The following is a 25,524-nucleotide window of genomic DNA, read 5'->3' as shown; positions in this document are numbered from 1 at the left end:
GGCTTATCTATTTTTTTTTTTTATGAAGCATTTATTACCTGTGTATAAATCCTGAAATGTGTGCGTGCCATTGGGAACCCCACTCGGAAAAGTACATCTTTTGGACAGAAAATAATATAAACCCCTCAAAAAAAGTTTGGAAATGTGAGTTTGGCCATTAATTTATCAAATTTGTTGCGGTTTATGTAGTGATGGTTCTGTGAGATAAAATGGTTTGAGTCGTGGTTTGAAATACCCATACATGTTTGTTATGTGTTTGCTTGTGCAGAGGTGTGTTTGACTCCATGATAATGTTAAAGTGCATATAAACAAAAGAAACAGCTGAGAAACTCACTCATCACCACGGAAAAAAGAACACCGACTTGATCGATATTGTGTCATTTTGCAACTTTTGAATTTTGACCTTGCCCCACATTTCAAGGCACTGCACCTCCATGTGAAGCATAATCATATCATGTAGGGTATCATTTTAAAGATAATTAAATGATCTATTCATTAATATTAATTACACATTGATATTTACTAAAACCGAGGAGGGATTATCGATCAAAGTCAGATTTCCAAACTTTTTTAGAGTTTAGGTAAGCAAACACAATGAGGAAATTTATAGTGTAAGTTTCTCAAAGAAAATCTACAAAGAGACATGTCATAAAGGAATATTTGTATTACAGAAAGTCTAAACATTTTTTATTCCTTAATCAAACATTTCATTGCTGAAGGCCTTCATCATTCTTAAGAAAACGAATGGCTGTCTATTGCATTTTTAAACAAGTTTATTTTTCTTGTTTTTACTTGATTTCTATGAATATTAATTTTTCACTGATTTGCACTAGCTTGATTTATTGTCCTGTATAGATATTATTTGCTAATATTTGCATTCACATTTGTATTTCAATGCATGAATAAATTTTAACTCAAAATGAAATAACATGAAAACATCCCAAGCATTCCCACACTGCCAACTTACTTTCTATATCCTATACTCTACCCATGCTCCAATTCTAAGAAATTCTGATGATCAAAGATTAATTTTAATAAAAATTGATGTAACATTCATGTACAATAAAGAGCAATACATCTAACAAAAACAACACAAACAATATATTGTGTGTGGTAGTCAAAGTCTTTAATTGAAACTCATTAACAGTTTGATTCATATTAGCATTATTGAACTAAATGTACATGAAAAAAAAAACTTTGGCTCCAACTCTCTAGTTAAGGGTTTTACTAATGTTTTTGTTAACTGCTGTATTCACAATATATATTCCCCAAAATAATCTGTAGCGAAATAAAACAATGAAATTATAAAATAATTATTGAATGCTACTGGACTCCCAATTGTAATGACTGATATTTACCTTTTCCTTCTTTTTTTTTCTTTTGTACAACCACATGAAATGATTTGGAAGCATTTATCAAAAACCAAAACTTCGCTCTCTCTCTCTCCTTTACACATGCTGTAATATATAAAAGCTATTAGCACATACATGTATTCATATCTGAATTTATCTTGCAGACAGTCACCACACATTACTTTTGGAAATCTACAGAACACAAGAACTACATTTACATACAATGCATATTCCTTCTCTTTCATACAAGCTGGTATAATTGTGCACATTGTGATCTTGTGTAACAAACTGGTAGTTATACCAAGGGTTGGATAAAAATCCATAAAAAGTTGTTGCTTGATGAATTATTAACTAGAAATGCTTTAATATCCAAATAAAAATAAAGTGGCCTGTATTCTATATTCTGGTTTTACTTAGGCCATGGACCAAGTCTGTGCAGAAATCATGGAAAGCAGAAAATGTCAACATTTTGTTTACATTGTACGTTTCTACTCGGTTTATAATGTTCTTTTCAAAGTTCAAATTATCTCCAGACAGTCATATTTGATTATCAAGTGTGCTGTTAGAATTGTGTGTCACATTTTATCATCCATAGTCAAACCACAACTTTAGACAAATATGAACTGAGAAGTGAGAACACATGCCATTCTGGTCCTGTAGGCTGTAAAACTAATATGGATGATTGCTATCCTATATCAGTAACAAGAATTTAATAAATTGTAACAAACTATATCTTTATCCAATCTGACCAAGAAAATATATTATATATTGCAAGAGCATCTCATTCAATCCTATATCATGTGATGTGCCAGAAAGAAGAATAGTTTTAACATACATGTACACAATCACAATAACACAAGAGCACTTCAGTCTAACTTCCATAAGTTGTACATGAATATACTATGGGCCAAGTGAATTCATATGCATGTATTCAGTTTATCAGTGGAACTGTGGATTTCAATATCGATAGTTAAATATCTACACTACAGTTAGTGAACTGACATTGGATATTTGTTATTTTGTTTCACATTTGAAGGGGAAAACATTCTATGAGAAAGCATCAAACATGAATGACGTGCATTAAAGGGACTGTTTCACTTTGTGAGCAGCTGATTTAAAACAATCTCATACCAAGATGAAATATATGTATGAGTGCCTGTATTTGTCCTCAAAAACCCTGAAACAGACCAAAATATAGGATGAAAACTCTTAATTTAGGTATAAGTAGCAATTCATTAGCTTGATTTTGAGAACCGTCTATTAGACAGGTTCAGCTTATGACCAGTTTTCTCCAATTCAAAAAGTCTGTTGGCTGTGTTGACTGCCTTCTGCTGTGTGTGTCTCCTATATACACAATATTATTAGCTGCACTGTACATTCAGTATATACCTTGTACACACTGTATGTTGGTCATGCTGTGTTCATCTAGAGTTTGTGTTGTGGGGCACAGATTCGCTGTATACACATAGTCATTGAAACCAACCCCTAATTATTTTCAAACTTTGGTTTACATCTCCAAGATTTTAATATTGTTCCTGTAGATATGATACTTCATGGTATTTTTACACTAAAAGCCTAATTTGAAATGATCACTTTAATATTTGTTTGCAAGGCAATCTTTATTAAAAGGAATATTAGAGGTCAATTGTCATCAGAGATATTTAACCTCAAATTCCATCTAAATAATCTATACACAATTCATACACTTCGAGGAAAGAATGATAAAATTATACCTATGTTGTTGATAACACATTGTGCAGTGCACATTAGTGATGATACTTTCTTCCACACTTGGTTAAAGAATAAACTATATTAATACAGATCACTTGCTTCTCACTGCCTCCTACTGAACAATTAAAACCTCCCTCAGCTTATATACATTTACATACAAAAATTGCAACACATGATCACACCTCAAAATTTCTTTTGGATGTTCTTAGTCCTTACAGTTAATTTCAATATACAAAAGAGAGACACACATAATGGGAAAATTCCTAATTTTCATCGTAGGAGTACAAAATAATCAGGTTACTAAAACTTGATAAAGCAGTGAATTATATGTACCTACACAACAAGATTTAAAGCGAAAGAGAACATGGTAATAAAGACTATATAAATTAACTCTCCATAACTACATGAACAAATATAAGGCCCATTATGGGCCTATCTTTGAGTAGATAAATGATGAAAAAAAAAAATCAAGCTAGCTATATAATATAATCACTCTATGGAAACAATAAGTACTTTAAATTTTATTTCCCTAGTTGCCTAAAGGTATATCATTGGCTTCAAGAGAAAGATATCCATCAAAACAACAAGATGGAACTGCATGTAGCTGCAATGTTACCTATCAAGAAATGAAGATACAGAAGAGTTCTGAAATTATGATAAATTTTAAGGCCAGTATCTGGATACTGATCGTAGAACTACATCACGTGTTTTGTAGGGTGTATTAGAAAAGAGGCAACATTCAAGATAACAGTGTGTTTTACCAATCACATTTACATCTTAGCAATTGATTCTACAAAAAACTAATGACGTTTATCTCCTGATGATATACACATTTGGATTTATGTCTGCAAAGTCTTCCACAAATCAATCAGCGAACAGATATCTTTAAAAAGAGGTGCTCTTGGAAAACAGGGAGTTAACTTTGCATACATGAGAGTCTTAAGGATCAAATATGCTTTATATTTCACAAAATGTAACTAAAACCATACAAAAGAGAATGTTTAGAGGTTCCCATATTTCGTCACATCACAAAAAATACATATGGTGACGAAATGCGGCAAGGACAAGATCCAATGGTGCACTATATATATTTAGATATACATACAGATAAATGATAACTTGCTGTAAAAAAAAAATTATCCAAGGGAGGAAATAGAGGTGTGAATTGCGATTCTTTAAGGCATGACAATGCCAAAATGGGGGCTAAAAAGTTCTTATTACTGGGACTGGTTGAGCTTTTTGCCAATGTCGTATTGACTAATTTGTTTCCAGTCGACCTTGGTTTTGGTGATCGGCAGTGCCCTTCGGAGTGCCTTAAATGTTGTATCGGACATTGTAGCATAGTCCTCAGTCAGGGTTGATTGGTAAACTTCCTCTGCATGTGAGATTGCTTTCACAAATGCTGCTGCTGTGTTCTCTGGCGTCTGCAAAAACAAGAAATATGATGAATCAATCCTTGCATAACTCAATGAACCTGTCCAGATCGAGTCAGAGTGGTATTTCATGAAGTGGTTTTATAAGTCATGCACAACTCTATGCATGACTCTATGGAAAATTGATAAGCTCTTCATGGGTCATTCCATGCCAATTCACCCAATGAATGTGCAATTTTGCACCCGACCGTCTCAGAATTCGTTGTAATTTGGTATACATAAAATTCACCATGGCCCAAGTACAAAACAAAAAAAAATAGTCCAATCGGTCTGGCGGTTATCGCGCTACGGCCCGCCCTTTTCTCCTTGTTTTGAAAAAAATGGGCGTGACCTTCAACTTTCAATAGCCACTGCGTCGTTACGTGTTGACCAATTTTCATGAAACTGGTACCATTTGATAGGAAATTCAGAGAGGAATCCAAAACATGCATCGAATGTATTGGAGCAATTTATAAGGTCATGACCTTTGACTTTAACTTTGACCTTGAGTTTGACCCCCGGACAAATAATTTTTTAACTTGATTTTCGTGTATGTTAATTATTGGTATGATATTGACAAAATATGTAAAAATCAATGATGATATTTTATTTCTTCACCTTTAAAAACTCTTCCAGAGATACCATGAAATTTCACTCTAGTCCCACACACTGATATTCATGTTAGTAAGGTGTTTACCAGTTACATGATTTCTTCCAATCTTAAGTTACAGCATGCAAACAGATGAAAAGAAATTAAGCTTAATCAGTTTACAAATAAAAGATTAAACCTTTATGCTCATGAATACGTATCTGTTTAGGCATTTTATGATTCAGCAATATATATCATATACATATATATATACATGTATATATTTTGATGGTAAAAGTGAAGACCTTTACTACCATGAATATATATGATATATATTGCTGAACATCAAAATGAATATATATTGATGAACATCAAAATGCCTAAACAGATACCCCCGAATCGGCCAAAGTTCACTGACCCTAAATGAGACCTGAAACTTGCACAAAATGTTCAGTGATGCTTGATTACTATTATGTCCAAGTTTCATGAATCAGATCCATAAACTTTCAAAGTTATGATGGGAATTCAACAGATATCCCCAATTCAGCCAAAGTTCATTGACCCTAAATGACCTTTGACCTTGGTCATGTGACGTGAAACTCATGCAGGATGTTCAGTGATACTTGATTAATCTTATGTCTAAGTTTCATGAACTAGGTCCATATATTTTCTAAGTTATGATGACATTTCAAAAACTTAACCTCAGGTTAAGATTTCGATGTTGATTCCTCCAACATGGTCTAAGTTCATTGACCCTAAATGACCTTTGACCTTGGTCATGTGACATGAAACTCTAATAGGATGTTCAGTAATACTTGATTAACCTTATGGCCAAGTTTCATGAACTAGGTCCATATACTTTCGAAGTTATGACGTCATTTCAAAAACTTAACCTCAGGTTAAGATTTGATGTTGACGCCGCCGCCATCGGAAAAGCGGCGCCTATAGTCTCACTTTGCTTCGCAGGTGAGACAAAAATTGGTAAATTCCATTATTGGAATAAGAGGACTATGTGTACATATTTTAGTTAATATGAATTAAAATCACTACGAAAGTCACATAGGCTTAGAAAATGGTATTTATGGACAAGTTCAAGAGGGATTTATATTTGTGTAGTTATTGTTTTCAAAGGTTTTAATGGGTAGTGAATTCATTTGCACAGTTTAGTGTGTATATTCATGCCATTGTTATATCAGTTTGTTAAAATCTTATTGAAATGTTACTCATTGGGGTACATGTTGGCAATTGTGTTGAGGGAACGCTCCACGTTAAATTACGGCAGAGTCAGAACTTTTAAATGCCATTCAAATGACTGCTGAAAGCATAAACATTTACGTATTTTGACAACTATTTAACTGTAAAGATCTACGGGAAAAAATCTTCCCAAGAAGTTGCTGAAATTTCACATTTTACATCTTTATATCCATGAAAAGGCCATCTATTTTTTTTTTAATGGTTTTGATTTAATTGGAAACTACCAAGACAAATGGAGCACGTCCGACAATCTCGCCTGCATTACAAGATCAAATATAGCAGCAGTGCTGACATTGAAAACTATAATTATTCAAAAAACACTATTCATATAATAATAATAATAATGTGGAAATGCTAATGTCTTATCATTTTATGGTTTATTCAAGTTGGTAATTATGGTAAAATCTGTAAAATTGTAATATTGTATAATACAAGCAATAATAAAAAAAAAAAATTAAGGGACACCATCAACTCTGTCATTTGAACATCACTGAGTTATGAAAATAAGCAAAATTTTGAAATGCTACATCTTTCTCATTTTACATCTAATTTTGATGAAATTTTCAGCGTTTATTTTTCTCTCTTGATTCAAATTAATATTTTTGGGGGGTGGTCTTGACCTTTAAGTAACACTTGATTACCCCTATGTCTAGGTTTCATGAACTAGGTCCATAATTTTTCTAATTTTTCTAAGTTATGGTGTCATTTCAAAAACTTTACCCTACGTTAAGGTTTCAATGGTGATGCCAGCGACGTCGGAAAAGCGGTGACTACTGTCTCGCTCTGCTATGTAGGCAAGACAAAATTGAAGAATATTCACCTCTTTCTTGACTCTGAAAGATTGTTTCTTGATGTAACACTAGGTCAACACCATGTAGTCCCACATACTGACTTTCATGATGTTGACCGGGTGCATCAACTGAAATTAATCAAACCATCGATCAAAGATCATTTTTAATTGATGCTTACTCTCTTTCAACAGCAGCACTTGTGGAACTTTGTGAAACTAACACATTTCTCATTTCCATTTTCAAAACTGCATAACTAAAGAATAAGGATATATTAGTCAACTTACTGAGATTTCAAGGGGGAACTTGACTTCCTTATGACTGACTAGCTGGACATTTCCATCTTCATAGTAGTGTACTTGAACCTTGATGAGTCCACCTGCCTCGACTGACCCACATGATGGGTCAAAGGTCACTGACCACTGAGATCGCCAGCGACCATTCCTGAAAAAAATCATTGCAGATGAATGGAAAGTGATTAGAGAAGACATTAGAACATTATACCAAATATAAAACTAATCAAAGATCACACACTAATAAGCTTAAAGTGCAACTGGGGCCCCATATAGAACTAAACTGTACCATTTACATGTGTGGCAATTTCTAAAGAATTCTTGGCTTTGATTTACTGTTTACCAACTTTTTTTTTCTAAACAAGTGCACACAACGGTTTCAATAATGCTAAATCATTTCCACTTATTTGCTAAGGGGCATACATGTAGGTATCTTGGCAGGTATCAAACCCTTGACTTTCCTTTGTTTTGTCAGGCGCCTTAGACCACTTAGCCATGGCACCTCCCATTATGCAATTTTACCATGGAATTTGCAGTTTGGTGGCAGTCTTATACTGCAAGCTTAATGCAACACTTAGGACCAAGATGTCAAAATGTCCATTTTACACTCAAGACAATGTAGGTAAAGAACCACATACCATGGTCAAATTTATGTGAGAGGATTCACAATTAGTTAGCTGAAATCAACAACATGTAAGTCTCTGAAATGCTTTTATCTCTCTCAAATTGATTTTGACATTATAGAGGATCAACCTCTGGATCTTGACCCATGGAAAGATCACATAATGCACTATGAATGAAGTCATAATCCCCCCTCTTATTGCTTGCAAATTGCCAAATTACACCACTTTTGGCAAATATGGATATTAGAAGGGCATTACATTAGTGTGAAATATAACTTTTACTTAAAGGTCAAGTCCACCTCATCAAAATTTGAATCACTGAGAAAAATAAATTTATAACGTTGGAAATTTTATTTAAAATCAGATGTAAAATAGGAAATGACATTTTTACGATTTTTTTGCTTATTTTCACACAACAATTAAATGCATCACTCAGTAATATTCAAATGAGAAAGTCGATGATGTCCATCACTCACTATTTCTTTTGTTATTTAAATGTTTGAATTACATTTTAATTTTCACCTATTTAACAATAAAGACCAACTTAACCCTATCTAGGCCGGGGGGGGGGGCCTCGGAGGCCCCCCTCAACAAATCGCGCGATATTTTCGCCGTGCGAAATTTTTGACCGCGCCGCTCGCTGACTTTACTTTCAAGTCTTGCGCAACTTTTGAGACCAATTTTGCGTCACCCGGGTACGTAATTCCGAAATTATGCAACATTATGTAAGTGCATGTCAGACCGAAAATTGCTCAAAAACGTAATTTTGTGTACAAAGTCAACGCAAATTGTGTTTTCAACCAAAATTCATAAATGTATGATTATTTTTAGTTTTTCTAGTCTAAATGTATTCATTTTATGCTTTTTATGATCACAGAAGAGTCCCCAACAAATTTCATTGAAAAAACAATGAAAAACAAAAGGTAAAAAAAAAAAACAAAGAAATACATAAGAAATTGCAAAAAACAATATAATACATAAGAAAATGATTTTACATCACAATTTTTTTCATGTACACTTGCTAAGGACACCACAAAGAGTTTCTATACCAAAAATTAGTACATTTGGAGCTTTATTTAGGGAGTTAGAGGGAAAGTATGATTTTGCATACTAATTACGCATAAATTAGCATAATCACTTAATAGCGATTCGCATGAAATAAATTACTATACAATCTTGAAGATTATGTCCTAGGCAACCCGCGTGCCAATTTTTGGCGCGATCGCGCAGTCGACGGCCGAGATCTTAGGGGGGGGGGGCCTGGGAGGCCCCCCCCCGGCCATAGGAACTCCCAAAATACCCCGGCCTAGATAGGGTTAACTGAGCCATAAAATGTTAAAGCAATGGTAATACCACATATCCATGGAGGAATTGAACTTTGTTTACATGATAATGAGGAGAAAATTAAACTACTACCTATTTTATATAGTGAAATACAAATGAAATAGTGATTCAGTGATGCCATCAGTCCCCTCATTTGCATATCGACCAGGATGTCCATATAACTGTTTTGTGAAATCAAGCAAAACTTAAAAAAAAATATCATAACTTTCTTACTTTACATCCCATTTTGATATTTTTAGTGTGATGTTTGTTTGATTTTTCTCTTTTAATTCAAATCAAGTTTTTTTCAGGGTGGACTTGTTCTTAAAATTTTGAAACTCCTGTGGGAGATTTCTGGGGGACTAGGCTCGGAAGCTAAGCTCACTGGAGTGACTGCGTTGGTTGTATGCCACCTAACCACAATCACCAAACCATAAGCTTCTAATTCCTACAAACATAATATAAACAAATTCTTTTTTAAGTTTGGCAGGTTATTATCTATACTTTATCACTATACTTCATCACGCGGATGAATTGCAATTATAATATATTTTGTGTTATTACCATTTACCAAGAAATATGGGGTTGGGCAAAATGATCAAATATTTGGACTGAAAAAAATCACTTGTGTGAAAATACTCTCAATGAGTTGTCTCACCAGAAGTTGGCTGGCTGAAACAAGTGATGTTCAATACATGCCACAAGGATGACCTTCTTATCTTTACTCCTGCCATACGCCTGATAAAGAGAGAAAGAAACAAAAGAGCAGTGAAATACTTTAAAAAAATAATATAAGTTCTGGTCATGGGATTGACACATGGAAGAAACTGAATTGTTTTATCGAGGGCTTGCATGCCTCTAGGCAAGTGATGAATTGAATTTGTGTGCCCTAGACCACAGACCATTTCTTTAATAGTTCAATACTCTCTTCATCTTTTCTAAAGTTTTAAGAATCATATGCATATTATAATAATAAATTTTTGAAAGATCTAAGAATTGGGGTCTGCTGTATGATGATTAGAATCATCTATAATGTAAATGATCAAAAATCAATTTTATTTTGATGATGGTCACATATACTGTACACAGAGAAAAAAACTTCTATGGGACAATCAATATTCAGCTCAAAGACATCAGCTGATACAATTATTTCTTATGGCATCTGAAGATAAGCTCTTCAAACATTGTTCATTTTTCTAAATTACGTGAACTTTTGCCACAACTAGGGCCCCTGGCATTAAAGGCACTCATTGACTTTGTACACAAAATGTGTCTGAGCTTTTCTTGCCATGTCTGCACAAGACTTCAAGGTCAAGAGAAATATTATCATCATCCCATCAATAGTGTAGTGTTGGGTGTCAAGATTATGATGTCCATGATTATTCTATTTGCATTACATGTCCACGGGTTGATGGGGGAAGGCAATACTCACTGCACTGTTTCCATTAGGAAAATGATCCTTGATGTAACCTGCTAGAGAATGAGACAATGCTATCCTCCATGGTTCTGAAGTGGTATCAATGTTAGTAGCAGGCTCTACGTCAGTCACCACTTTCCTCATGTGGTCAAACTTGAAGGTCTGCTTGGAATCAGGGTCTAGAAAGCGTCCATTCGGTAAATCATTGAATTGTGTGACTAAAGCCTGAAGAAGTAAAATGTGAATGAAGCAATCAATTCTCTCTGAGTCTACAAATCAAAGATTATGCACTGACTTGAATAACAGCAGTAAAACAAAATAACAAGTGGAATGCCTCTGGCAGTCTCACCTGCATCACGCGATTCAATATAGCAGCAGTGCTGACTTTGAAAACTACTATAACTCGCACAAGATGTTCAGTGATAATTTGTTACTCTTATTTCCACATTTTATGAACTAGACCAATACACTTACAGAGATATGATGGTAATTCAACAGATACCCCCATTACGGCCAAAGTTCATTAACCTTTGACCTTGGTCATGTGACCTAAAATCCGCACAGGATGTTCAGTGATACTTGATTACTCTTATGTCCAAGTTTTATGAACTAGACCACCATACTTTCAAAGTTATGATGGTAATTCAACAAATACCCCCAATTCTGCCAAAGTTCATTGACCCTAAATGACCTTTGACCTTGGTCATGTGATGTGAAACTCATGCAGGATGTTCAGTGTTATTGGTTAACCTTATGTCCAAGTTTCATGAACTAGGTCCATATATTTTCTAAGTTATGATGACATTTCAAAAACTTAACCTTAGGTTAAGATTTTGATTCCCCCAACATAGTCTTAAGTTCATTGACCCTAAATGACCTTTGACCTTGGTCATGTGACGTGAAACTCAGGAAGGATGTTCAGTAATACTTGATTAACCTTATGGCCAAGTTTCATGAACTAGGTCCATATACTTAGGTCCATATACTTGCTAAGTTATGCTGTCATTTCAAAAATTTAACCTTAGGTTAAGATTTGGTGTTGACGCCGCCGCCATCGGAAACGCGGTGCCTATAGTCTCACTATGCTATGCAGGTGAGACAAAAACCATCAGATATATGTAGTGCCCCACCAAAAATATAACTAGATGGACTTTCAATTACATGCAGTCAAAAGCTATGACTCAACCTTTGCCAGATCAGAAATATTATACAAAATGATCCATTCAACGAGGTGTAGCCGAGTTGAATGGATCATTATTTCATCTTTCACTCATAATTTCATAAACATTCATTATTTGGTTTATGACACATAAAAATTGATTTTTTTTTCATGTGAAAATTATGAATTTCGATGCAAAACATGCTCATCCAGTGCGAGTTCGGTCTGTTGATTGTTACGTCATTACAACATGCGTATTTATTTGTCCATGAGCTGTCTAGGTGCGCGTGTGCAATGGACAAAATCATATGGATCCAAAATTGCAGTTGATGGCGTCATTGCAAAATTGGCTGAATGAACGATATCAACATATCAAATCGCAAGGATCTATCCTGTGTAATATAATATACAAATGATGCATGCACATGAGTTCATTAGGCGATCTATCCTCACGTGAGTTGAGGCTCTGTTCAATCCATTGCACTCAGCCTAACGGCTTCGTGCAATGGGGTGAACACAGCCTCAATGAGAGTGGATAGGTCGAGTAATGAATGAATAAAGACATGCATCATTTGGTTTATACAACAAAATCAGATGGAATTAAGACACAATTTGCCTTTGTCCGACAATACATTTTCTCTGAAAATATTATTTTCCCTGTGCATGAAAGCAGTTGATTGTACTATGACGCACTTTGATTCATTAGTCTGAGCGTGCACAGTCAGCCTTGTTGATGCGCTGCCTTACTTCAATCAGCGCAAACACACACACATACAAAATGTATGTACACACGTTTAGTGGCACATACTGAGGGAGAGAGCTCAACCGTGCAATGGGAAAGTAAAAAATGCACAGTCGCCGTGCAATGGAAAATAAAATTTGCATGCAGCACAAAATGGATCAAATATTGAATGGCTTTCAACCAATCAAATTACAAGAATTTTTGTATGAGTTTATTAAGAAATATATTACACACTTATTTAAATATGGGAAGTGAAGACATGAAACCATCGGCCCACCTTTGGCATACTGATCATTGCATGCATATGGCACTTACAACATGTTGCTAAATTTTAAAATTGAATAAAGTTGTTCTTTTATAATTCAGAATTTGATTAACTTTTCAGCATTTTTCAGCAATACAGATTTTTTACAGTGCCGTTCACTGATATTAAATTATCAATTTTCACACACTTTTTAAAACCATTTTCACAAAAATCTAGCATACCACAACGACACTGCACTATCTCTTACAGTGCAATGTCATCAGACTAAAAAACATGACTTTGAAAAAGTAAATGAAAATGGAGTTTTTACACCATATTCAAAATATGTGATCATTTTCACTTTAATTAGCTGAATTTAATTGATATTTTATGCTTCAAAAAGGTGTTGCATTAAATTTGGCCCCCAAAAGAGAAAAACATGGAAATACATTATAAATTCATTAAAGATAAAAGATGAAAGAAATTGATTTTTAAACCATTTTTAGTAATTGCAGAATGAGATATTATCAGGTATACAATGACCTTGATGATGTTTGGCTTTTGCCCTTGCGATCCCCAAATCTTAACATTTCATTGTCACAAGTCAGGTATACTGACATCAGTCAAGTTTGAAACTGATCCCTCAAATAGTTCCTCAATTATTTGTGAGAAAAAGATCTGAATTCCTTTATAAAATGACTTCCATGACATATGACATTTTTATATCTCAAACACATACTGTAAGATCCAAGTCACTCCTAAATGCATACTTGGACCCAGTTTGAAAGTGATTTGTCAAAATTTGATTAGATTTGTGACGTCACATACAAGCACCTCCCCCACATGTTATGTAATATAAAATGGGGAAAAAAAATCAACTTTCAGCAGTGGATGTGAATTGCTTTGTTTCTTGACATTGAAAACTTTTTTTTTGCAACTTCAAGTTACAATAAAACAAAAAATAAAATTTCTGAGATTGCATTCTATCTATCTAGCTTGCAAATAACATCACAAATCCAAAAATAAAAATAAAATTCTAAAAACTTATTTAAAGCTTTAATGGATTTTCCTCAAACCTATATCAATATTTTTTTCTTCTACTTTTTCAATAATTTTTTTGTCAGGGTGAACTTCCCCTTTAAACATGCATATTGATGGGTGGTGTTTAGACAGAAAGAGAAGAACAAGAAAGAAGATGAAAAGATATATATGAGCATGAGGAAGATGATGAAAATTGAATAAAAAAAAGTTGTCTTACTGGTCTTTCTACTCCATCAATGCTGGCTGGTGTGAATTGGTCCTTGTTGTATTTGGCAAATGATCTGTTAAAGGAACAATGAATAGAGAATTTATAACTTTGGTTTAAAATGAGGTTTGGATTACTGAAACCCTTATTTGAAACATAATTTAGGAATTACCTACTAGCATTTCATTAACAAATTGATTGAAAATATCCAATGAGAATACACATGTAATTTGTACTGTTCGGTTTGTTCCAACAATGCAGCTTACATGTAGATACAGTACATTGTATCATTTCAATTACTAATAGTGAGTACCGGTAGTAGGCCTACTCTGTGTATATCAACTGTGTACAGTATATCTGTGTATATCAAGTTTTATAATTCCAGACACTAAAATGAATAATCACAGAAAGATAGGTTTCTATACTGGGTGTATCAATAAAAAGAAAAATAAATTTCATGACTTTTTAGAACATAACAATAATTTTCATAAGTATGAATTTATGAAATTTATAATGAGCAAAATTTGGGAGTAATTCAAGTTTTAACTTTCTTTTTTTTGCACATCTGATTTTGATGACAATTTCAGTGTTATGCTTGTTTAATTTTTCTCTATTTAATAAAATCAACTCTTTTTGGGGTGGAATTGGCTATTCATATCATTTATCACTAAAATTTAAAAGTTACAATACCATATGATTCTACAACACATCATCAATGATTGATTTATGCTCAGCACTTCTCTGTATATAGTGTAGGAATACATACTCTACAGTCCACTTAATACTTATTGCAAGTGTGAAAGTCATTTAATAGGCACATTTATAATTTGTGATACTACACAAAGGGTAGCTGACAGGAATGCCCATCATAACACTCACGGAGCATAGTCAAAGACAAAGTTCTGTTCTATTCATTACCATTATTAAACAGATGCATTGCTTTCATTTGAATCATTAGCTGGGATAATAGCTTTACAAGCTGTATACCTACATGTACATGATAAACAACTACATGCCTCTCCATTGAGAATTATAAATTGGATCCCAAAAAACATTATAGAACTATAGAAAATTGTGTATAGGCTATGCATTACATGTAAACCAGCATACATATCAAAGGTATATGCACAAATGTATTGCTGCACTTTTACAGTACAATACATATTACAATAAAGTTTATCATCACTGTGCACATACAATTGCATGCATGATTCCTTTTAGTTCTAACTAAACAAGGAATTCTCATCTAAAATGTATTTATGAAAACATTTACAAGTAAATAATTTTTTTTTAAGTAAATAACTTTTTTATAAAGCAGTGATACACAGAACTTGGTAAGCTATATCAATGTCATCATGATATATCTAATTTTGTTGAAAGTTTCATTGCATGCTTTTCTTTCATTTCAATCTCTTGTATGTAATTCCAATCAACTTATTTTTTATTAAATAGTTAAGTATTCTAGTGAGTTCATAATCAGTGTAATAACAAATAAGGGGAATACTTACTCTCCTGCTTCACTGAGAAGATGGTCATTATTTATCAAAATCCTGACATCTGTTTAAAAAGAATTAAAGAGAAAATAGAAACAGGCTAAAGTTGTAGTTGCTGCTGTTTTAATAGTACATGTAGTAGTAGGGTGGTGGGGTGGCAGTGGTGGCGGCAGCAGCAGCAGCAGCAGTAACTAGTATTCATACTAGTTAATAGGAAATAAAGGCAAAGTCAAAGAATTTGAATGACGTTAAGTTAACTACATGTAAGATTGAAGCCCAAATACAGCCGTTCCTACATGTTTTTCCTAATACTCAATGTGGCTGATATCAAGTTTAGAGATTTTAGTGATTTAGTTAGATATATTTGGAAAGAAATCTGAGCTCATTTCAGGCATGGAGGTAAATGGTTCATATTGTCTTGTGTTCGATTCCAAGACATAACATCAATTTTCAATCTTTGCCGGTTTAAACTTTTAGTTTTCAACCCAGACCAGCTTGGCGAGTGGAAAATCCCCACAACTCGCTGGGCTCCCAAGTTCCAGCCGGCTCGATTCTCAAAATTGTCCAATTGTCAATTCACTTTTAGATCTGGTCTGAAATAAAATTCATCCATTTAATCTCATATTCACTCTGTGAAATTGAAAACATTCAACTCTTCAAATCACCTCTCAAAACTTACTTATTTCAGCAGATGTGTAATAATTAGCTTAATTGGATGAGCCTGCGCCTATATTTTTAACAGAAATATGGCGCAATACAAATGCTGTGGATCATCATCATCATATTCATGTGAAAACATGTGCATACACTTGCAATTTAGCCATATACATGACTGTATAATTGACTGTTATTTTTTACAAGTCAAAAAAGGAAACAAAAAAAATAACCATTTACTTTTGAACTTAGGACAAAATATATTTTTTCAATAAATTACCTTTGACTTGGCATAGTGACCTGGATTTACATTCATCAATTTTACAATAGTTTAATACTTAATAACTATTTTACCTGTAGTTTCTGGAATAGGGAGAACTTATCAATATTTTCAAAATTATCTTGAAAATCTTTTAAAATCATGGTTAAAATCAATGGCCCTAAATATTCATTGTTCTTGATTTTGCAACATACTGTATGTACACTCAACATTACAATCACTTTAAGGCAGTTTCTTCTATAATCAACCAGAAATATATCTGTAAAGAGTTAGTAAATTAAATATTTATACATGTACATGTATCTCAATAAATAGAGTAAAATTCACAGAGCAAAATGCTGAAAACTTGATCAAAATCGGATAACAAATAACAAAGTTATTGAATTTTAAAGATTTGCATTATTCTGGTGAAACAATTTCAGGCATGTCTTTATGGATATTCATCAGGTGGGCTGATGATGTCATATCCCAACTTGTTCTTTTGTATTTTATTATATGAAATTACGTTTAACATTTTTCTATCAAGAACTAAAACGATTGAATTGACAACTGATTTAGTGCATTAATTATTTATGGCGCAGCATATTTCAACATAATGTAGAGACATCATTTACACATGTATGCAAAAATGAAACATTGGTGATTTCATGTAATAACATAAGAAAAAGGAAAGTGGGGATGTGACATCATCAGCCCATCTAATGAATATTCATGACGGTGTGCATATAACTATTTCCACAAAATATTGATAAAGTTTAAAACTCAATAACTTTGTTATTTGTAATCCGATTTTGAGGAAATTTTCAGCATTTTGTGTGTGAATTTTACTCTATTTATCTATAAAAATATTTTTTAGCCCTGACCATCCCTTTAAAGATGAGTACTGAATATCATCTAACATTCAAATCATATTTTACAAAAGTTTAGTGGCTATTGAATATTTTTTCACAAATGATTCTTTATAAAAGTTTCAAATGAAAGTATCTGGCACACTCACTTTGTAATGTACTTATAATTTCTTTAAAAATGAACCTTGAACACCTATCTTACAAATGTAGTGATTGACTATCAGAAAGTTGGACAAAGATTACATCCAATCACAAAGATCAGGTAAAATCACAGTAATTTATCAAATAGAGTACATTTTTACTTCTTATCCTTTTAAAGGATAAGAAGTAAAAATGTACTAATAGTGGATTCACATTTTTACTGTTTTAGGGCAACACATGTAAACAAATTATCCAGCAATGCATCAGAATAACAACTTTCATTTTAGGTAGGATTTACCAAAACTAAAACTAGGCTTTAAAATTGACAGAACTCACCATTGAATACCTCACTGAACTCTCCTGGAGGTGCATGGGTAATGAAATCTGATGCAATTTTAACCTGAAAATAAATGATTACATAAACCAATGTTATTAGATCTAGTTAATAATGAAGTTGCAGATAAACATTTCTTTTCTTCTTTCATCCAAGTAAAATTTAAGAAATATATGTTGAGTATTTCATAACTGTTTATGGGATAGGATTTTTAGCAACTAAAGACAAATGAAATCAATTACCAAAGAATAATAGGTTACTAAAATACATTCCAATGGACATAGGTTTACTTTTTCTAAGTTTTAAATTTGATCTTTCTACTGTAAAACACAAGAACCTAAGGCAAGCGTCAAAATGCCTCTGGCAGTCTTGTCTGCATTACGCGATTCGATATAGCAGCTGTACTGACTTTGAGAACAGCTAAATAATTCACAAAAAAAAACATTCATGATAATAAATACTACGTCCACTGACCTAAAATGACTTTTGACCATGATCATGTGACTTAAGATGTGTGAAAACAATCACTCATACTTAATAATAATAATAATAGGCATTTACAATGTATATAGCGCCATCTATTTAGAAATATTATATTCTGAGGCACGATGTTATTACTATTATTACCCCGGCTTTAAATCGAGCTGCCTTTCAGCGCTCATGCATTTCACGAATTTAATCCTGCCGATACCCATTCACCTCACCTGGGTTAAGTGCAGCACAATGTGGATAAATTTCTTGCTGAAGGAAATTACGCTATGGCTGGGATTTGAACCCACGACCCTCTGTTTCAAAGTCAGAAGACTAATCCACTGGGCTACAACGCTCCACACTTGATGACCCTTATGTCCATGTTTCATGAACTAGATTAATTTTCTAGATTATGATGCCAATTTGACAAATATATGCCTCGGCCCACAACCACTGTGGTGAAACCCTGGTTTGCACAGTCCATCGACTGAACAAAGAAAAATAACCGATTTAATTTCAGACTTTGCAAGTGGCACTGGAGTGTCCGTAGGGATAGGGAAGCCAATCAATGTGGAGTACCAGAGAAAGAAGGTAAGCCTACGTACAAGCTACAGTTAGCGAGTTGAATTTTGTGAATATACACTTGCTAAGACGAACTCAAACTAAATTTAAATATTTCATAACAGGAAAACCAAATTAATTCATACATTTATGTATGTCTGTCTTTCTTGCTTTATAAAACCTTTTCCTGTGCGCTCCTGTCTTATAAATTACAATGAGGGGGGAAAGCATACTTCAAAGTTGATTTCAATGGTAAGATTATTTGTTGGTCATGTATGCCCCACGTACTCCTATTTGTGTAAGTTGAAGGTGAGTGTGATGCCGGAGCTCGGAGCTCACGCGCTCAGCTAATTCAAACAGTACAGGCCTCAACTTCCGGACCGTTTCGGAAAAATATTAGAATTGACACATTTAAACAGATAGATCTAGACTAACTTTTCTGATATTTTGTTGATTATGATCTGTAAATTTTATTTATATTAATATTATTACCCATTGGGTCCGAATATCAGCATTTTAAATTGCATTAGAATTTGGACTAAACTGAAATTGGATATGGTGCTAAAACTGTTTGTATGTTCAGGTCTTTTGTGACATTCAGTGTATCCATTATTTTGAAGTTTCATGTGATTGGGAAAACATGGGATTGACAACAATATCTGATTATTTTTACTTGGCCTAAAATTGGCAGATTTCAAGTAACAAGGAACGACACCTTTCTACAATGAAGTTTGAAAAAGGCTACTCAAAGGTCACACACACACAGTCTGAGGATGGAATCCATCTGGCTCAGGGGGCTAAGAAACATGCATAAGTGTGGGGAGAACTTTATTTTAATCAATCAATATCTAACCAAAACCTTCAGCTATTTTGTGCTGAGCAGGGACATAGTAATACTACCAGGAGGATAAGTGAAAAACAGAATTAAAAAAGTCAAGTAAAATGTTAGCCTTTTGCCTTTTCTCTTTCTGCCTCGGTGAATTCAGAGAAAATGCCTGTGAGTTTCTAATAGATGCCATCCCAGTCCTGATTTACAGTAAGTAGTCTCGAAATGAACTTATATTTTGTTTGATTCTAAGATAAAGCTCCCAACTCCTATGTTTTTCTGTGTAAGCGAATTTCAACTTCATTAGTACGGAAGATGTTGATCATCGTGGTAGCTGAATCTGAGTAAAGAAATAAATAATCTGTTGTCTCACGATGCGGCAAACTGAAATTGCGACGTTTCGACTGCTCCTGCTAGTCTTCGTCAGGCAATGAAGTGGACACTCGCTGCGCGCGCCTTTTATACCGTAGGCTACGGGCCGTCGGTGCCGGAACCGCCGTGGTGTGATTGGTCGGCGCAACCGACCAATCAGAAGCCGCGGACGGTGCGATCGCCGTGGGGCTCCCAATTGGGACGAGGTAAGCTGTATAGCGCGGGATAAGCACTGGTACACACGGCGTGTTAAAGAGGCTATCCAAATTCGTCTTCATCCCAATAATGTGAACAGGGATAACGGCATTGACATCCCTGAAGAATGGCTTCCGACCATTCGCCGACATGCGCCCCCTACGACCGCCCGTAGTTCACCGGTTGACCGCCCTCCGACGTCCGCATCCAACCCCATTAGTTTTTGCACAGCTACCGCGGTTCACTCCTCGACGTCCGCAAATTGCCCGCTTTCTACGCCGACTGCAGCCGACGGGTTTTCCCCGACGTCCGCAAGCCCCACGGCGATCGCACCGTCCGCGGCTTCTGATTGGTCGGTTGCGCCGACCAATCACACCACGGCGGTTCCGGCACCGACGGCCCGTAGCCTACGGTATAAAAGGCGCGCGCAGCGAGTGTCCACTTCATTGCCTGACGAAGACTAGCAGGAGCAGTCGAAACGTCGCAATTTCAGTTTGCCGCATCGTGAGACAACAGATTATTTATTTCTTTACTCAGATTCAACTTCATTGTTTGCAGAAGCAAAAAGACCCTAAAGCTTCCCTCATATCAACAAACCAACCTTTGTCTTTAAAAGTTTTTCTTAATACTACTGCACTGATTGTAATGACAATTCATTTGAAACAGCAGTACAGCATGGTAACAAGTGGAATGCCTCTGGCCGTCTCACCTGCATCACGCAGTTCAATATAGCAGCAGTGCTGACTTTGAATACTACTCTAACTCGCACAAGATGTTCAGTGATACATGGTTACTCTTATGTCCACTTTTTATGAACTACATGTAGACCAATAAACTTACAGAGATATGATGGTTATTCAACTAAAACCCCAACATGGCCAAAGTTCATTGACCTTTGACCTTGATCATGTGACCTGAAACTCGAACAGGATGTTCAGTGATACTTGATTACTCTTATGTACAAGTTTCATGAATCAGATCCATAAACTTTCAAAGTTATGATGGTAATTCAACAGATACACCCAATTCGGCCAAAGTTCATTGACCTTTGACCTTGGTCATGTGACCTGAAACGTGCACAGGATGTTCAGTGATACTTGATTACTCTAATGTCCAAGTTTAATGAACTAGACCAATAAACTTTCAAAGTTATGATGGTAATTCAACAGATACCCCCGATTTGGCCAAAGTTCATTGACCCTAAATGACCTTTGACCTTAATCATGAGACCTGAAACTTGCACAAAATTTTCAGTGATGCTTGATTACTGTTATGTCTAAGTTTCATGAATCAGATCCATAAAATTTCAAAGTTATGATGGGAATTCAACAGATATCCCCAATTCGGCCAAAGTTCATTGACCCTAAATGACCTTTGACCTTGGTCATGTGACGTGAAACTCATGCAGGATGTTCAGTGATACTTGATTAACCTTATGTCCAAGTTTCATGAACTAGGTCCATATATTTTCTAAGTTATGATGACATTTCAAAAACTTAACCTCAGGTTAAGATTTCGATGTTGATTCCTCCAACATGGTCTAAGTTCATTGACCCTAAATGACCTTTGACCTTGGTCATGTGACATGAAACTCTAATAGGATATTCAGTAATACTTGATTAACCTTATGGCCAAGTTTTATTAACTAGGTCCATATACTTTCTAAGTTATGACGTCATTTCAAAAACTTAACCTCAGGTTAAGATTTGATGTTGACGCCGCCGCCGCCGTCGGAAAAGCGGCGCCTATAGTCTCACTTTGCTTCGCAGGTGAGACAAAAACCAAGAGGAGTAGAGGACTAAAGTGTATTTAACATTTGACAAAGATCTTTGGTAAAGGGTCAAAAATGTGATTGATAATCGAATACCGGTATTATCTAATATGACAGTCTTACTGAAGCGAAGAGACCGTTAGATATTTTTCCAACTGCACTTCTCTGAGAAAATTTCAAATATTCAAATCTTGGATATATAGCGCCCTCTCTTGGCGATGCTTGTTTTAAATAAAAAAAATGGGCATTCAAGCACTTATCTTATAAATTTAGTGATTAGATATCCAAAAGTTACAGACAAAGAACATATCTTGAAAGTTTCAGCCCATTCCATGATTTGGAATAGGATTTAATTGAAAGACAAAAACACACAGATATTTTAATTTGATCGGGTAACCCGATCAAGTTAAATTTCCATGTAAAATTGCAAAATTTATCCTGTAAAACACATTTTCATTTCATATCCTCCACATCATAACTGTTATAGGGCATATCCATTCATATTAGCTAGCAATGAATTGGAATAGTGATAGGTGCATTTTGGTGGATTTACCAAAACTATACACAAGCTTTAATATCTAAACCCGAAATAAAAATGCATCATGAATGTGCAGTATACATTGTACATCAAGAGAATTCTTCACTTCTCTTTTTTTTGGAAGTCGTCCAAGAATTCCAGCAGATATCGGTCCGATATTCTAATGAAAAAACTTATCAAAATAATTGGAATCAAGGTTTTTTGTTACAAAACTTAAAATTTTAAAGACATTTCCGGAGAGTGTACTATGTTGAACAGACTCAATACAGACATGGTCAGGGTATACAATATGGTAATGTTAAGTTTTTAGGGGTTACCTTATTCTCCACATTTGGGTGTTTGTTGAATATTGGGGGCTATTTCTTTGATCTTGTTAGGGATAATAAACAAATATGCAGTACAAGCAAATATCATTAATCTGTGACAGTTAAAATATTGATATTTTAAATTGTTTGTGACAGATCTTGGGATGACTCTAATGGCCACTGGTCACCACAAAGCATTTTGGGGGAATTCTAGGGGCGATTTGGGCTGTCATGAGGACAAAATCGCCTGTCACCCTCGTGTATTTCCTACATTGTATGCTGAACAGGGTGGTTACAAACGGCAAGTGACTCTGCTCTGGATCTGATTCAATCAACAGATAAATATATAACATAAACCTGTAAGTTAAAGCTTTCATCAGATCAGACAATTGATGCTATGAAAACTGTTATCAGTCATAAATATCTGCATATTTCCTCTGTTTATCTTCTTTTTTTTTTTGGGGGGGGGAGCATGTTTTAAGTGTTATGAGATAGTTATAGAATCCATTGAATGTTTCAGGCACAAACTGGACCCCCCCAAAAAAGACAAATTCTGTCTTGTTTGTTCTTCTTTCAAAAATAGAATTGGCCAATTGATACCGAGAACGAACGCGACATACATGTAGAGGTCTAACTTTTCCCTTTTTTTGAGGGTCCAGTTTGTGCCATGATGTCAGGATTCTGTGTCACCATAGATCTTCATCCAGATAATCGAGGTAAGTGCACAATTTATTTTTCCCCTTTTATTTTGAGTGCTATTACAACCCCATTCTACCCCATTTTGGAGAGTACCCATGTCTGCCTAGTATTACATGGACGATTCCTGGGCTCCGGCCTGCTTCTCAGGAGGAAGCTCCCTGGGTTAGCGCTGGCTTGTCACAAAACCAATGCCAGATTTCAACACCATAGGATGGGGGTCGGGTGTCCGCACACTTTACATTTTTGAAGCCTTTCTTTTTTTTATCTTTGGATTACACTAAAAATATGAATTTAATGGTAATCATCTTCTATTTAGACTATTTTGTTCTTTATAATATTTCTTAACTTTTTGTACTAAAACTGATAAAACTTTGATTGTAAATTTTTCCAAATAACTATAGGTTCTAAAATTGATCGTCCAGACACACAACCTGTCCAGACACACAACAACTGGGTATACTTGAAATCACCCATTGTGACTGTCAGTGACAATGTCACTAAGTCAGCTGATAGTAGACTTAACGTAGTATGGAAGTGGATCGTATTACCAAACACTTTTCACAAATCCAATCATATCAAACACATGTTTCTCATAAAATTTATCAAACTTTCACCATTAGCACACAATTACAAATATGTGATAATTTTCCCGAATTTGTTTTACTTTTTTACAATATTAGCTTCCAATCGGAATCCTCTTCACATGTGAAATAGTTTGGTCACTTGAAAAAAAGGTACATGTATCGTATTACTGAATGTGTGTTTTCTATGGGAAAAGTGGAGAAAAGAACAAAATCACTGATAAGCTATATTTTGACCATATTTTGTTATTGTTAGATACTTAGAATATTAAGTCTTTGAAAATAAGTTTTTGACCATTTTTCAACATCTTTCTATTCAAATTCCCTTTGGGAGGAAGTTGCAAAGTTTTGAACGAACACGTACAATGTGCACGTTCAACAAGGCTGGTCAGTAATACAAATTACAATACCTAGCAGCTCATCATTCTTGTGATACTGAGAGTATACCGAGATCATTTGGGTGTGGAGATCAACGAACACCAACGACTTAACGTCATTTAGGCCTATTTGACTAACATTACTAGTTTACAATCAACGTGATCAATGACATCCCTAAGGGCCTAACGGTTAGGCTTCACATAGATTAGAATTTAAATCATAAAAAGAGAATCTACCGAGGAGTGAAATTAAGACAAAGAGTCGAATAAGAGGCATTTGCTTTAATTTCAGTTTATTGTAGAGTCTCACAGCAATCAAATCAACAGCAACAGCCATATAAGAAAGAGAGGCACTTTATTAGCTTCATTTATGACTGAACTTCTGAAGCCAGAACCTGACTCTGAGCCGAGCCTGCCGGCTGTATGACCGAGACTGAGCCTGAGCCTGAGGTCGAGTAAAGCAGGAAGTGATTTTTTGTAAAGAAATTTACAGCTTATAATACCATTGTGTGAGTTTGAGAGACGTTTAATATTTGGAGATTCTTCTTGATTATCTGTTAGATGATTAAAATGTAGCTAAAATTACAATTCTCACCTTTTCTGCGTCTGAGATTGGCTCAAAGTCCGACATCTTGTTGGTTACACTGACGTTTCAATAACCCACATAAACACTCCGTACTGCACTGCAATCACACTGCTTGCGCACAATATGCCGCACTAGCGCTAGCCGCGCCGGCAACGAGATGCAAAAGCTCGGGGAATCCTGGCGTAGGTTAACCAGAGATATGGTTAAATACAAGCTGCAGTAGTTACACGCCTTTCTTACGAATGGGATTCTGGGAAAGCGAAGTGGACTTTGTCGCCCTCTGCAGTCAAGTTTTTACACAACCCGGAAGAAAACAAAC

The 25,524-nt window shown here is 34.9% G+C and overlaps 1 protein-coding gene across 1 annotated transcript; it reads right to left on the bottom strand.

Annotated features, from left to right (window-relative positions):
* Positions 1-1,104: 1,104 nt before the first annotated feature.
* Positions 1,105-25,466, bottom strand: LOC121409962 (F-actin-capping protein subunit alpha-1-like). Its single transcript, XM_041601754.1, has 8 exons — positions 25,215-25,466; positions 17,926-17,989; positions 15,682-15,730; positions 14,186-14,249; positions 10,798-11,007; positions 10,024-10,103; positions 7,414-7,570; positions 1,105-4,507 (listed from the first exon to the last, which is right to left on the bottom strand). Exons 1-8 carry the CDS (start codon positions 25,248-25,250, stop codon positions 4,301-4,303), a joined length of 867 nt encoding a protein of 288 aa, XP_041457688.1. The 5' UTR covers positions 25,251-25,466; the 3' UTR covers positions 1,105-4,300.
* Positions 25,467-25,524: the final 58 nt, after the last annotated feature.

Source organism: Lytechinus variegatus, chromosome 3 (genome assembly GCF_018143015.1).
Source record: "Lytechinus variegatus isolate NC3 chromosome 3, Lvar_3.0, whole genome shotgun sequence".
NCBI lineage: Eukaryota > Metazoa > Echinodermata > Echinoidea > Temnopleuroida > Toxopneustidae > Lytechinus > Lytechinus variegatus.
Note: the sequence above shows the minus strand (reverse complement) of the source record. Positions and strands in the feature narration are given on the sequence as shown.

Coding starts and splice junctions, on each gene's coding strand:
- LOC121409962 (XM_041601754.1), bottom strand. CDS start 25,250: ATGTCGGACTTTGAGCCAATCTCAGACGCAGAAAAG. Junction 10,104..10,797: donor TTCCTAATGGAAACAGTGCA/GTGAGTATTGCC, acceptor TCTCTTTATCAG/GCGTATGGCAGGAGTAAAGA. Junction 4,508..7,413: donor AGTTCCCCCTTGAAATCTCA/GTAAGTTGACTA, acceptor TTGTTTTTGCAG/ACGCCAGAGAACACAGCAGC.